The sequence below is a fragment of the Lissotriton vulgaris genome, chromosome 11 (assembly GCF_964263255.1).
Source record: "Lissotriton vulgaris chromosome 11, aLisVul1.2, whole genome shotgun sequence".
NCBI classification, from domain to species: domain Eukaryota; kingdom Metazoa; phylum Chordata; class Amphibia; order Caudata; family Salamandridae; genus Lissotriton; species Lissotriton vulgaris.
This window is the reverse complement of record NC_141699.1, coordinates 1,087,559,497-1,087,575,483: the sequence shown is the minus strand read 5'-3', so window position 1 is coordinate 1,087,575,483 and position 15,987 is coordinate 1,087,559,497. Positions and strand designations below refer to the sequence as shown.

Here is a 15,987-nt window from a genome sequence, read left to right as displayed (position 1 = left end):
TTTACAATAACTGGCGCATCCCCAGGGATGCGCCAGTTTTTGTGCGCCGCAGCTCCGCCACCCATGGTGCGCCGCATTTACAATGCGGAGCACCAATTGGCAAAAATGGCACAGATGCGTCACGCATCTGTGCCGTAAAAGCAGCGCATTGCTGGAGCTGCATCGCAAGCACGACCCAGCTCCAGCAATGCTCCGGGGGCCCTATCTCCGCAACGCTGCGTCAAGCCTTGCGCCTGCTTCAAGCAAGCGCAGGGTTTTGACGCAGCATTGGGCTAAAAGTGACTGGTGAAATCTTGTAGATTTCACTCAGCCACTTTTAGGAGGCGTTCCTGCGCAGGAACGCACTCCCCTGCGCCGGAACACCTCCTGATGGTGCAGGGCTTTACAACGTGATGCATCTCTCAGATGCATCACATTGTTAATACCCAGCACCATGGAGCATCTTTTGTGCTGCCGCTGCGTCACAAAAGTGACGCAACTGCGGCGCAAAAGAGGCACAAGCGGCTTGTAAATCTGCCCCATAGTGCTTTTACTACACTGTAGCTGCGTAAAGGGCCAAAAGATGTGTCTCCAGTGACCATGTGTGCCTGTGCCTGTGTTACAGGCACACATGGTCACTGGAGACACATCTTCTGGCCCTTTACACAGCTGCAGTGTAGTAAAAGCACTATACAGTTACCCAATGAGGGAGCACTTACTGGATTAGCCAGTAGAAAGTACTCCAGGGCAAATCGCAAAAAAATCAGCGACTTCGCGGGAAAATTCATAAATTCGCAGATTGTTTTGCGATTTCGCGGGAAAATCCGCAAATTCCCGGAACGCGAATTCGCAAATTTTGCCCATGCTTAAAAGACACCAGCAAGAGAGCCAACTGGTTCACCCCAGAACTCCTAGCGTCAAAGCACACCTGCTGGAAGTTGGAGAAGTCGCTGGGCAGCCGCGCAGCCCACAAAGACGCCATCCGCAACCACCACCACCTCACCAGGACCGCCAAGAGGACCTCCTTCAGTGACCGCCTCAACAACAACGTCGTGAAGGAACTCTCCAACCCCAGCTCCAACGCCAGCGACATCCCGCAATCGCAAACCCGGTGCGACTCCCTCACCACCTTCTTCCACCGCAAGATTGCAGACATCCACAATAGCTTCAACCCCCGGATGACCCTTACGGGCCCCAACATGCCAGAATGTCCACACCCCACCTGCTACGACCCCCTGACAACCTGGGCCAATGTGAGCATCGAAGACACAATCAAGACCATGTGCACAATCCACTCTGGATCGCCGTCTGACCCTTTCCCACACCACATCTTCAACAAAGCCGGCAGCTCCATCGCACCCCACCTACGCAACATCATCAACGTCTTCTTCGAGACAGCAAACTTCCCTGAAAGCCGGAAAAATGCCAAGATCAAAGCCCTACTGAAGAAACCCAAAGCGGACCCCAGCGACCTGGAAAACTTCCGGCCCATCTCCCTGCTTCCGTTCCCAGCTAAGGTCATTGAGAAGATAGTCAACATCCAGCTTACCCGCTACCTGGAAGAGAACAGCATCCTGGACCCCTCCCAGTCAGGATTCTGCAGCAAACACAGCACCGAGACCGCCCTCATCGCTGCCACAGATGACATCAGGAACCTACTCGACAATGGCAAGACAGTGGCCCTCATCCTTCTGGACCTCGCCTTCGACACCGTCAGCCACCGCACACTACGCACATGACTCACCAATGCAGGGATCCGAGACAAGGCCCTGGACTGGACCTCCTCCTTCCTCTCCGGCAGAACCCAGAGAATCCGCCTCCCCGTTCCGATCCGAAGACTTCAAGATCATCTGCAGCATCCCGCAGGGATCCTTCCTCACCCAGACGCTGTTCAACGTCTACATGGCGTCTCTTGCATGCTTTGCCCGACATCATGACCTCAACATAATCTCCTATGTCAACGACACGCAACTGATCCTCTCCCCCACCAAGGACCACTCACTGCCAAATCCAACCTTCACCTGGGAATGAAGGCCATCGCTGACTGGATGGAGGATAGCCGCCTTAAGCTGAACACAGACAGGTCGGAGATCCTCATCCTCGGCCCAACCCCTCAGCATGGGATGACTCCGGGTGGCCCGCAACGCTGGGGACACCCCCCGCACCCACCAACCATGCATGCAACCTGGGAGTCATCCTCGACTCGAAACTCACCATGACCAACCATTTCGACACTGTCTCCTCCACCTGCTTCAACACCCTCCGTATGCTCCGCAAGATCTACAGATGGATCCCGACAGACACAAGGAAAACAGTCACTCAGATCCTAGTCAGCAGCAGACTCGACTACGGAAACGCCCTCTACGCCGGAGCCCCGACCAAGCTCATCAACAGACTGCAAAGAATCCAGAATGCCCCTGCACGCCTGATCCTCGACGTCCCGCGCTGTGAACCCATCACCCCCACCTGAGGAACCTGCACTGACTCCCTGTCGACACAAGAATCTCCTTCAAGCTCCTGATCCACACACACAAGGCCCTCCACAAGAACAGCCAAGCCTATCTCAACAGTTGACTCTCCTTCTACGTACCCAACAGGAAACTCTGCTCTGCAGACCTCTCCCGGGCTACTGTCCCACGCATCAGTAGAACCACAGCCAGAGTCAAATCCTTTTCCCACCGCACCTCGAAGACCTGGAATACCTTCCCCCTAATCCTACGACAAACCGAAGTCCTTCTAACTTCAGGAGACAACTCAAGACCTGGCTGTGCGACCAGTAGCAACAGCACCCCCCCCTCTCCTCACCCTCAGCACGTTGAAACCCTTGCAGGTATGTAGTGCGGTTTACAAATTATTTGATTGATTGATTGATTGAAGGAACTTTGTAGTGCAAGCCCCCAGAAACACACTCCCCCCCTTTCCAGCCTCCCAGGGAAACATCCGATGCCCGGTCAGGCCAGTCGGGCCTTGCTACCACCCTCCAATGGTGCCCCTCATCTTTACACAGAGCGTCTCTCATGTGTATTTAATTTCTCTTATCGTGCTACTCATCCCAAGTATGTAGGGCAGGGTGTTGGAGTGTGTTACATCACACACATCATGTCAAGACAATGACTCATAAACGTGAAAGTCAATGTATAGGAAATGTTACTTAAGATAATGGGGGATACAAGGTGCAATCACTCTTTTATCTATCATTCAGTCTTTCACCATTCATTCTGTCCTCCCATCTGTGTGCCCATCTATATCCAAACATATTCAACCATTTGAAAATCCATCCATCATTTCACTCATCCATCCCTCCAACCACCCTTTCACTCATCCATCCATTATTCATCCATCCACCCTTTCACCTCATCAATCCAAACACTCATCCATCCACTCTTCCACCCATCCAGCTTTTCACTCATCCATCCTGCAATTTACCCTTTCACCCATCCAGACATGCTTTCACTTACTCACACCTAGTCACTATCCTTCCACCCATTCACCCCTTCAGTTATTCAGCCTCCCTTTCTCTCTACATCCCCCTTTCACTTATTCATCCATCCTTTTATGCACCCACACATATACTCATCCATTCCTGAATCCATCCATTGACCCTATTACTCATCCATCCTTTCACTCATCCATCTATCTGTTCTCTCATCCATGAACCCTTTCACTTCTTCACTTATCTATCCATCCTGTTGTCCATCTCCCCCGTTAACTCACTCATCAATCCTTAGATCCACCTTTTCACTCATCCATCCATTCACCCTTTCACTTATCAATAAATCAATCCATCATTTGACTCTTCCAACCACCAATTTACTCACCTATAATCTACCCTTTCACTCATCCATCTATCATTTCACTCACCCATCCACCCTTTTACCCATTCATCTACCCTTCAACCCATACATCCATCTATTTACCTTTTCTCCCACCCATCCTTCCACTCACTCACTCACTCATCCAACCTTTCTTTCATTATCTATCCACTCACCCTTTACTTCATCCATTCATCATTTCACTAATCCATCCAGCCATTCCTTAACTTATTTACTAACCCACCTTTTCACAGTATGAACCGAGCCTTTGTCTGCAGAGTTGCAGCCAGAAGAGGCCCATCAAGAACTTCACCTCACTGTAGTTCCTAAAGAAAGGGATGGGGTGGGATGGGGGAGGGTTCACTATGCCCCTGCACATAGGCAAACTGAAGACTTAGAAGTCATGAGTCATGCATGATGCACAGTGCCAGGCCATGAGGAGACTGTGACATGGTGTTGTTTCCAGGGCCTTCCTTGGGGTGAAAAAAAGAGGGTTTTTGATTTAATTAAAGGTGTGGCTTAAAACACCTAGGCTAAAAATAGCTTCCTAGAAATGCCACAGGCCTACTACGTGTTAGTAATATATTTCTGAAAACTATTCTAAAAATACATTAGTAACTCCTCACCATTGTCCTCATTCCCTTAGTGAGCGGGATTGACTAATTTGTTACGTTCTCTCTTTGAGTAGGACTGAGAATTTTTAACAGCCTCAGAAATGTAGGGAGCTGATGTTAATTGCGAGCACCCCTTCTCTCAAAATTGTTCCAGCACCACTGGAATATTGAGGATTTTTTCAAATGTTCTGTAGCAGTCCTATGGTACCTGGATATCGTGGTCAGTATATCGTCGGATATAAATATTGTCTCCAAAATATAATTTACAAACACACACTCTATCGGAGTTCATGGTAAAAAATGTGCCCTAAATGGGACAATATTTTTGCAAATTAATATTTATTTTACACATTTTTATCTGGCAGTCAATCATATTAGGTTCAGGAAATCTGTAGTCAAGGCCAATATTTTGGTTTATCTGAACTACAGAACTTCTAGGTGCTTGAGAAAACACAAAAGCTTGACCAACAAACTTGTCAAGCATCCAGACCACTGCTGCTGATTTGATGCTGGGTAACAATCATTGTTAACCTATCTTGACACATGTGATCAAGCTCTCTGGGTTTACAGTTTGGAAGTGAGTAATCTTTACAAAGGCAGGCCTGACTGGGAAGGTGAAGCTGTTGTGCGATTTAAGGGGTAAGGACCTACCTGCTTAAGGCATTAGTGGCATTGGTGGTGCACTGAAGAGGTCTCCATCAGGCTGGAGCGGCTTCTGGCCACTGGGAGCCGAGGGAGTTTTGGGGTCGTTGAGGGACCAATTGTATTCAGTTTCTTTGACTTCTTGTGGGTACTTGTAAATCCCTGGACATCTCACGTCCATTATTTATGTACCCAGCTCATATCTGCTTCTCCCCCCGTTAAGCCGGCCCTAGATCCTCATTTGGCTCTGAGTGGTGAAATAATTAGATTGGCTGTGAGCACCATAGTGTGAAGGAGCTCTGGAGGAGCGCTGAGACTAGGAAAGTAGCCATCAGCGTTAGGCAGTGGGGCAGGAGGCCCCTCTGCACCTTTTTTTGTCATAAGAAAGTGTGTCCTATCTAGTACTTGATTCTGGAATATTCATCCTTACGGTTTGGCTAAATGGGCAATAGGAAACCTGTATCCCACAATAAGCCCTTGCGCGTATATTTACTAAGTTTTAGCTCCGTGTTTGTGCCACAGAAATGTGATGCACGTCAATGCAAAGTTTTTATTTACTCATTTACTTTCCGACGCTAAATTTGTTTAGTGCTGGAAAATAACTCGAAAGAAGCGCAAAGCAGCGCATAGCGCTGCTTTGCATTACTTAGCTCCAAAGGGGCGTACCATGCGGGTGCATGGGCGTTCCCATGCAACCACCCATGTTTTCTGACGTTAAGCCCTATTAACTTAAAAGAGTAGACAATGTGTAGCACCAGAAAATAGCACCCACTTCAACCAGATGTTATGAGAAAGAAATCATTTCATTTCTCCTTTCTTTTCCAGCTTGCATGGTGCTGCACCGTACAGCACACATGCAAGATAGGAAAGGTTTTAAGGTGAGTCTAGGCATAGTGTTTTGTCCTGGAAGGGGTAGCCTTCCAGGACAAAACCTATGCTAGTCTCACATAGGCACCCTTGCACACAGCAACACATTTCTGCACCAGCGCTAGGGAGAGGGGAGGAGAGTGCTACAGTTAATACGCACTCATGCTCTATCACCCTCTCACGTACCCTAGCACAGAATGTGCCGCTGCAGCACTGCATGATGATTCAGTAAATCTGGGCCCTGAAGCCACAGGAGACCAAGTTGGACTCATTTTGTGTCCAAGCAATGGGAGTATTTGCTAAATGGAGGATGTGGTTGGCGTCTAGGGCAATTCCAATTGACTTGGCATTCTGTGAAATTTGGGAGTTCATAGCCGTCCAGGGTTGTGTCATTGAGCCAGGTCTGTACTGTATTTTGTTTAGCATTCTAGGCAAATAAAAGGAATTCTGTCTTGGTCGGGCTGAGCTTGTGGTAGGAGCTAGGCATCCAGGTCTAATATGATGCACAATCAAAGTTTCAAGCAGTGGATGACTTAAAGCAGAGAAGACTTTCAATTAAAGTTGTGTCTCATCAGCCTATGGGTGAATCTGATTTCCGTTATCTGTGAGTAGAGCATAAAGCTGCTGTATGTAAAGATTGAAAACAACAAGAGACCGTATGGAGCTGTGGGCCACTGATGATAGGGATATTTGTGACCTGGTTGTGCCCAGATGAACAAACGGGTGTTTGGTTGGAAAGGAAGGAAGAGAACCTGGGAAGGACATTGACATTGTATCACATTTGAGACTCCAGGGTGCATATGAGGGTGGAATTGTCTGCTGTCAAAGACAGATGAGAGGTCCAGCAATGTCTTTCAGGGGTCATCTTCATCTATCATCGAGAAAGCATCACCTGTGATTTGTAAAATAGCAGTATTTATGCTGCAGCGTTATCCAAAGCCAAACTGGTAGTTGTGCAGGAGATGGTTAGCATTGCTTTTGTCTTGGAGATATAGACATATTTTTAGGCCTTGCCTGAGCCATCGCATGCCCTGTCGCATGTAAGACATATTGGGCCAGGTGTATCAAATGGTTTTGCCCATTCTGTGTCAATGGGGAAATGTGTTGATACATATGGCCCATTGTTTACCAAGAGCGTGGAGCCTGCCAGCTGCTTACTGTTGGTTGGCTTCATGATCACTCCTATTTCTGTGCTTCTTTTTAGTTGGCATGTGCTGGCTTCTCTTCCTCTTTGTGTGTATGGTCTTCCCTGGAGCATGATCCACACACAGCTCTCTTGCTGGTTGTCCTTCCACAGCTTGTGCTTTTAGAGCTACTTTTACTTTTACTTGCAGCACATAAGAGTGCATGTGTGTCCAGGCCATCCCCATACCACTCTGCGTTCCTTGCCCCCTCCTGTGTTCTTCCTTACTCCTGCCCCCTTCCGGGTCATTGCTGTCATTTCTTGCCCTGTTCCTTCCATTCCATTGCTTCAGCCATCTCTTGCGTTGTTGCTTGCCCTGTCTTTCCCGCTCCCCCTGTGTTGTTGCTTGCCTTTTCCCTCAAGCCCTCCTCCTGCATTATTGCTTGATGTTGGGAGAAATGTAAATGGAATTTAGCTAGGATGGGCAACAGCAGAGGTAAATTATAGATGAGAACACTGGGGTTGGCATTGCTTGGTGGGAAAAGATGTCCATAAGAAAAGATAAGTCTATGAATTCAAGGCATAAGCACAAGGGGAACCAGGCGATGGGTCACAGGTGGGAACAGGTAACAGGAGGAGGCAGGGAATAGGTGTAAATGGTGTTACAGCTGATGGTTGACAGGGATTATGCCACCCACGTACCTAGTCCAAGGAAGGTATAAGTGAAGGAAGTTTGGTAGGCCTGAACTCAGCGTCAAAAGACGCAGCCTTTAGCGAGGGTGGCCTTTTCATTCTGAGTTCATAAAGGCCACTTTTAGAAAGTGGGTATTATTTGGCTCGGTCATCCCGTGAGCCTCAGCTGGAATGTGGATTGCCTGTCTGGTATTTGGGCGACAGATGGCTAAGGAGCAGGGTGGCTCCTAATAGTCTAGGTAGGTCAGGAAAGGGCTAAATAGACCTGGGTTACAATGGGGAAGAGGGAGGAGATTTCCTTGCACCACAAAGGGCCTGGTCTGCCTCTGACAAAGCAGTCTCCACCCCCTGCCAGGAATTCCTGTAGGAGAAGGCCCACTGGTTCTGGCCAGACACCAACATCCTCTGCCTGGCAGATCAAAGGATTTTTGTGTACAAATGCTGGGTACCAGACACCCGAACTTCAGAACTCATCTGGATCAGGAAAACTACACAGAAGGAGAGCGGGAGAAACTGCTGAAAGGACCTACAGATTTGCTGTGTGCTTTGCTGGGCTGACCCGCAGTGGCTGCTTCTATCTGGGGCAGTGAAAGGCCTGGACTGGACTTTCTGCAACCGAATTGGTGAGACTCTCCAAGGGCTAGAGGTGGAGCTTGCCCCCTGTTCACAAAGTCTCAGGAACAGCAAAGGCTTCAGGTTCTTCGACCCGCAGCACTGGGGACTGTGTGTTTTGTGCTGCCACCCGAAGAACGCCAACCGACTACGTCTACGACGACCCTGCCGAACCGTGTCCTGAAGGCACTGCAAAAGGCTCCGCTACACCGCAAACCTGGTCTCACCGCCGATGCCTGCTTATGCCCTCACCGAGCTGCTGCTCGCATCGCAACTTGTGGGCACCGCACTCTGCACTGCCTTGCTTCACGCCGAAGCTTTGGCACCTCAGGGGGCATTGCCACCATTCCGCACCGCGACCCTGGTCCCACCAATGACGCCTGCTGACGCCATCACCAAGCCGCTGCTCGCACGTTGACCTGTGGGCACTCACTCTGCACCGGCTTGCTACAAGACGACGCTGTGGCCTTCCTGATGCCGCCACTTCAAGCCGAAATCAACACCACTGCCTGCACTGTGGTTCAGGGGCACTGCTCGTAAGTTACACGACGCACTGCCCTCATCCCACATCGCAGCCTTTGCCTACCGACACTGGCACCATCGACTCCAGTTCGTCAGCCGACGGCAGCACTTCAGCAACAACAACGCCGCTGCTTGCACCGTGACCTGCTAACACCGTGATGAGCTCCGCCTCCATCTCGCACCGCAGCCCTGGTTTCACCGACAATGCTGCCACCGAGCCGCTGCTCGCACCGCGACCTGGGGGCACCGCACGCCATACCACTGCGTTTCACACCGCAGCACCTGATGCCTGTTGGCACCAGCGCTCCAGATTCCATCAGAGAGGAGCTCGACCTGCAACCCGAGAGACTTGACGGTCCCCATCGCCTTGCATCTCCGAAAGGTACTGTTTGCTGGTCTTCCCGACCCTGTAGTTGGCCTGCGATCCCACGGTCCGCCAAAACTGTTTTTGGAGTTGTTGTTCACGACATTGTGATAGCCCCGGATGGAGCTATCAACATCAAGGAATGATTTTTAAAGAATATTTTGATAAGTGACAATTTTGAAGTATAGTATTGTGGATTTTTATCATATGTGGTCTTGTCTTAAGTATATAAAAATTGAATATTTTTCTAAACTGGTATGGTGTCCTTCTGTAGTGCGTACACTGTTTTCCTGCTGGTTATGTGCAAATGCTTTACACACTGCCTCTAAGATAAGCCTAGCTGCTCGTGCCAAGCTACCAAGGGGGTGAGAAGGGGTTATTTTAGAAGTGTAACTCCCTTACCCTGACTAGAGTGGTGGTTTCTGCCTCGCTTTGGGGCAAACTCCGCAAAGTCTGAGATAGCCAGAAATCCCATTTCTAACGGTTTGTAGCAGGCATATTAGAATCATTGACTCCCAAGATATGTAACACATAAAATGTAGTCCAAAAGCCATCATTACAAGAAGCCCTGTGCAAGCAACCAAATAAATAGAATTGCAATAAATTAATCAGAATGAATGTGACTAGTGTTCAATTAACAGCTAGTCTTACTTAACTCTTAACAGTCATTGCCATTCGTTTTCAGATATTGCTCACAAAGATATCGCAAATCTTCAATTAGCGGTCACAATAAATGAGATTACTCTTCATTTTGCTATTGAAATAGCACAATAGTGTTCAATTAACATTCACTTTAAATTCTGCTAGTCTTACTTGAGTTTTCACAATCATTGCCGTTAGTATTCAGATATTACTCACAAAGAATACCACTAGTCTTCAAACAGTGGTCACAAACAATGAGACTAGCCTTCATTTTGCTCTTGAAATAGCACAAGAGCTGCAAATAAACCCTAACAGAATATTACTAAGCTTCAAATACTATCCTTCTAGAATACTACTAGTCTTGTTAGCAATCAATCGAAGGGTTCATCATGTATTTGAAGGGTAGTTGAGCAGAACTAGTATTCCCTCATTTGCAAATTTCGGCTTGTGAATATACTACTTAGTCTTCATGCATACTAAATGAATACTACATTTTAATAGTAAATGAATTCCACTGTACACAATGAAATCGCACTAAATGAAGAGCTTCCATTTTGGTGAGGGAGAGCTGTCTTGTCTGTCCCCTGAAGCCCTCCTCCATTGACAGACGTCTGTGTCCACACCAGCCCCTTGTGACATTCATTCCATCGTGACCCACATACCTTCTGCGCCTGACAAATACTCATGCCCTTCAAGTCACCTTCAAGGTAGTAGCATAAAGTGTGTTGATATATTCATCTTACATAAAAAAGAAAGTAATTTCTCACCCTAGTGGCACAGCTGGCATCATACAGTCCCGGTTCAGGAGGAATGCGTCCTAAGTAACCCGTTTGAGTCTGCAACTGCCCTCAGTGTGCCCGTGCCCCAGCCCATGGGCAGAGAGAGGCTGCTCCCTCTCCCTCCTCTGAACCCCAAAGCTGTGTGCTGCTCCGTGATGCCACCAGAAACCCCTGCTCTAGGACTGTATCACAACCAGTGCCAGCCAGGCTCACTGCAAATGACGCCACAAACCGCAGTGTGCGCAAGAGGAGGACACCTGCCTCATCTTTGGCACAGAGGGCGGACAACATGTACTGGACCAGAATAATAGTGGTGCCCAGGTGCCCTGTTCTGTCCAGAGCATGCCCTTCCTGCAGCCGAGGGAAAAGGGTTTAGTGCAAAAGCGCCCTGTCTTCGACCTGGGCTGACCTCTTAAAGCTGAACCCCCATTGTTAGACAGCTCCCCGAAGAGGGGATTTTGACGATGTGTGCATAGTCACACGTCTTGAAACTGCCACGTAGCAGGGCAGGCGCTATATTAAATAGCTCACATAAAAACAGACTTTTATGGGAAAAGTAGAGGTTGATACATGCCAGGAGCGAGTGCCTGGAAGAGATGTGCATACTGTGCCAAAGTTCATATAAAGTATCCCCTGTCCCTGCCGTTACCACTGTTAACAATGAGATCCCGATGTTGGGACGTGACTTTTCTGACTTTAAATCAGTGGGGACAGACTTTGTGTTTGTGAGGCAGTATAGCGGCGAGTGCCCCACTCTGTGGTGCTTTAGTTATGCCACCCCTATTGACTTGCCTAGAAGCTACCCTAACATTTTGTGAAATTTTCCTCTAGTTGTTTTTTAGTGGATTTATACCAGATAAACCAGATAAACCAGGCGCTTGGCTCTCAGTCTTTCATCTTTCACAGCTGATTTTATTCACAGATACAGCCAAGTTGTGACTGCAATAAAAAATACATTTCGGTGTAATCAGCACCACAAAGGATTGCTTGAAGTGACAGTTTACAGTGGAGAAGCAAGATCCCCACTAGTACCGTTCTGCAAGGAGGTAAGAGAACTCCCGGAACGATCATCTAGTAGTAAAAGAAAGATGTAGTTGAGGTCCTGTGGGCCCCTAATGCCCTTGGGCTTAGGGGAGACTACTTTAAGCCTTTCCCTAGCCAGGCCTTTCCAGACCTCGCCTATAGACAGCCTTTAGCTGTTGTCGAAGACGTATTGTGGACACAGGGGTAGCCATAACGCAAACTATCCCTCCATCTGATTGGTACCTCAAATGCCATCAGGAGAGTGATGCTAGTAAGGCCTGTCCCACCTAGAAGAGGTCCTTTCATCCCTGCTATCAATTAATCTCTCCTCCCTTTAAGCCTTTCATCCAGTGTCAATTTCACCTATCTCTTCGTGCTCCCATCCATCTGTCTTTATATCTAATCCATCCATCCTTCCTTTACTATTCCATCCATCCATCCATGACCCACCCATCCATCCATTCATCCATCATTTCACCCACCTTTTATTAATCACCCATGCTTTGAGCCATCCAATCAGGTTTCCATTCATCTATCTAAAATTTAATCATTTAATCCATTCTTACATGCACCCACCCATGCAATTATAACTTTACTCTTACATCCCTCAAACCTTTTACCTTTGCATCCATCCTTGTATTGACCTCTCCTTCTTGTCGTAGTTTCATTCTTCTTTTCATATTTCCTATATTTCATTCTTCCTTTCTGCCCTCCCTTTCTCTTTCCCTCTGTTTTCCTCATTCTTTCGCCATGCTATGGTTTCTATTCGCATTTAAGAAATGCAGCAAGGATTTACATAGTAAAAACTGAACCCAAAAGTATTCTAAAGGTTTATATGATTTATTATTAATATTTTATTTTTGGTTTGCATGGGAGGTTAATTAATTTGCCCAGATTCAAAGGATGTTAAGCAGACCCAAGCATCAAAACCCATCTCCTAAGTCGACACCTCAAGCATTAAGCCACAATCTCTACCACAAGAGCGGAAGCATTTTCCACATTATATACAACTTGATGCAAAAAACAACCATTGACAAAGCCAATAGTCCTGGCTTCTTGTAAGTGTAATGTTACACATAATATATATCTGGATGCAATGACAGATGCAGCAAAATATCAGTCGGGGGCACAATATGCGATGCACATATGTTTTGCTTAAGTGCTTTTAAACCATGCCTTAATTGCATTGGTTACACCCCTTTGAGAGACCCCATCATTTGTTCAACCCACTCAAAACCCCGGTCTACACACGTGGTCAGTTTCTTGGCGCACATAGCCTTGGCTGCAGCCCACAAAGACCTTAATCTGTCACACACAGAGGAAAATGATTAAAGGGAAATTGATAGTGTCTGCTTGTAGAAGTTGGATTATCCTCAGCAGTTACAGGTATATGGGCATCTAACCCTGGCACTTAAAAAACGAGGACAGTATTATTACAATTAATAATTGCACATCCTTCAAAATATACATAGTTTATATGGAAGACGCTCACCTGTGAATGTCGATAATACTCTTTCTTTTCCAAGTACACCATTTCCACCAACAGCAGAGACTTTAAAGGTGTACAGGTTGCCAGGTATTAAATTTGCGATGGACACATTTTCATACAATAAATTCACATTTGAGGCTGGATTTCCTAAAACTTGCAGTAAATAGGAGCTTTTGTTGCCAGTAGGTGGTAGCCAGCTCAAAGAAATTGAATCAATGGTGATGTATGTCAAACTTAGATTGTTGGTTACATTGGGAACTGAAATAGAAAAATAGAACGTGAAGTATCACAAAGAGAAACATATTTGTCAGAAATATTTCTCACACCATACAAACTCCAGAAAAAACATGTAAAAGTTACCTGCCATTGGAAAGAATTGCCATGATAGATCTCTAATAGTGAGATTCTTTCTAACACCTTTGCCGCATTGATTTCTTATTTGAAAAATGAGACTTGTACTAAAGAATACAAATTCCCTGAAGAGCAATACATTTTTTTACAATGGCATCTCTACAGTTATGGTAATTTATTCACAACCCCCAACTGTGAGTAACTGTAACTTAATCCCATTAATTCTAATGTTTCCCAAAATGGATAATTGGTCCTTTATTTAAATTGAGAAGTAATTTATACTTACCAGACATTTAGCCTGCCTTGGCAAAATGTGTTAATAGGAGATTATCTCATATTCTTAAATAACATGAGTACATATACATTGTGATTTCATGCATAATGTAATATTTCAATCACATATCTTCATGTAAAACTTTCAAAATAGGAAATATTAATTGTTGTTAAACGTTATCCTTTTGATTACTCCTGAAAATCTATTGCTAATGTACATTAATCACTCACACTACAAGAATTATTTTAGAATACATGAGAAATCCGTAACTTTCTCAAACATGCACGATCTTTTCTTGTGAAATTACATCAAATAGCTTAATCTCGGAGCCGAAGCAGAACTTTGCCTAAAAAGCTCCAGTTTGGTGTGGTCTTTGTTGTATGGAATTTTAACTGGGAATTTCCTTGAGAATAGATTTCAAAAATTTTAAACCTCAAAGTAGCATTTTAAAAATTAGAACAGTAATATTACAATTACTAATGCCACATCTATCAAAATATACATAGTTTATATGGAAGACGCTCACCTGTGAATGCTGATAATACACTGTCTTTTCCAAGTACACCATTTCCACCCACAGCAGAGACTTTGAAGGTGTACAGGTTGCCAGGTATTAAATTTGCGATGGACACATTTTCAGACAATATTGTCACATTTGAGGCTGGATTTCCTAAAACTTGCACTAAATAGGAGCTTTTGTTGCCAGTTGGTGGTAGCCAGCTCAAAGAAATTGAATCAATGGTGATGTATGTCAAACTTAGATTGTTGGTAACATTGGGAACTGAAATAGAAAACTAGAACGTGAAGTATCATTCAGAGAACCTTTTACATATTTGTCGGAAATATTTTTCACATCATACAAACTCCAGAAAAAACATTTAAAAGCTACCTGTCATTGGAAAGAATTGCCATGCTAGATCTCTAACAGTGAGATTCTTTCTAACTATTTGCCGCATTGATTTCTAATTTGAAAAATGAGACTTGTACTAAAGAATATAAATGCCCGGAAGAGGAATACATTTTGTTACAATGTCATCTCTTTGCTTGTGATAATGTATTCACGACCCCCAACTGTGAACAACTGTAACTTAATCCCATTAATTCTAGAAAAACATTTCCAAAAATTGGTAACTGATTCTGTATTGCAGTCGAGATGTAACATATACTTACCAGACATTTAGCCTGCCTTGCAAACTATGTGTTAACCCTTTCGATGCTGATGACGAGCTGGGCTCGTCATGGTGCACAGTGGTCGTGTGCTGATGACGAGCCCAGCTCGTCATAAAACAATGAAGAATAGCAATTTCCAGCACAGGAGGGGAATTGCCTTAGCAGCGAAGGTGTTAATAGGAGAGTATCTCATATTCCTAAATACAATGAGTACATATACATTGTGATTCCATGCATTATGTAATATTTCGATGTAATGAAATTTGAAAAATCAGTGAGAACAGATTCTTCCAACTGCTCCAGTTATTTTCTAAATTTGTACTCCATTAAATCCCTAATATAGAATGCAGTTTGTGCAGTTTATATGGCCTTCTTTTTGATCAAATGAAATCTGAGTGAATACTTTTATTAATTTTCACTAGTTGACATATATTTTGATTTTGGCATCGAAGCTGGTTTCATTTCAAACATTTTTGATCACTTGTTCTGAAAATACCTTTTGCTAGTCTTTTTTTTTTAAAGACAACTCTGTTACTTTATAGCAGATTAACTGTTATTGATGTTTTTCTCATTAGTTGGAATTATATGATTCTGAGCTCCGGAGGAGAAGGAAGATGGGGCTGCGTAGGTGGCTGACAGCAGCATGCTGACACGCCGTTATTTTCCAACTAAATTACCTGATGGACTGACCTGATGCTTTAATGGCCCTTGACTCTTACCACAGGCAGACCATCACAATCAGGAATCTTTCCCAAGTGGCTTTCATTCTGAGAAGCTTCTTCATCTTCAGACATCTTGTGGCAGTCATTCTGGAATACTCAGACTGCTCTATTTGCTGTATTTTGGCCACAAAGGCAGAGATGGTACCGGTAGAGCTCTGAACTGGAGGATCGCTCGCCCCGAGTAGGCTGCATCAGGTTCAGGAGCACAATGGAGCGAGAATGCAGGAGGGCCAATCCACGGCGAGGTGGACAACGCATCCTGCTGACCCAGGAAGTGTAGCCAGAGAGTAGGGCGAGAGGTGGGACTGC

The 15,987-nt window shown here is 45.6% G+C and overlaps 1 protein-coding gene across 1 annotated transcript in view; it reads right to left on the bottom strand.

Annotated features, from left to right (window-relative positions):
* Positions 1 to 15,750, bottom strand: part of LOC147684194 (receptor-type tyrosine-protein phosphatase eta-like) — a 139,398-nt gene extending 123,648 nt beyond the window's left edge. The window contains exons 1-3 of the mRNA XM_086942606.1: positions 15,676 to 15,750; positions 14,313 to 14,580; positions 13,165 to 13,419 (exon numbers count right to left, since the gene is read on the bottom strand). Coding sequence (XP_086798732.1) covers positions 13,165 to 13,419; positions 14,313 to 14,580; positions 15,676 to 15,750 — 598 coding nt within the window. The remainder of the gene's footprint in view (positions 1 to 13,164; positions 13,420 to 14,312; positions 14,581 to 15,675) is intronic.
* Between the last annotated feature and the right edge of the window lie 237 nt (positions 15,751 to 15,987).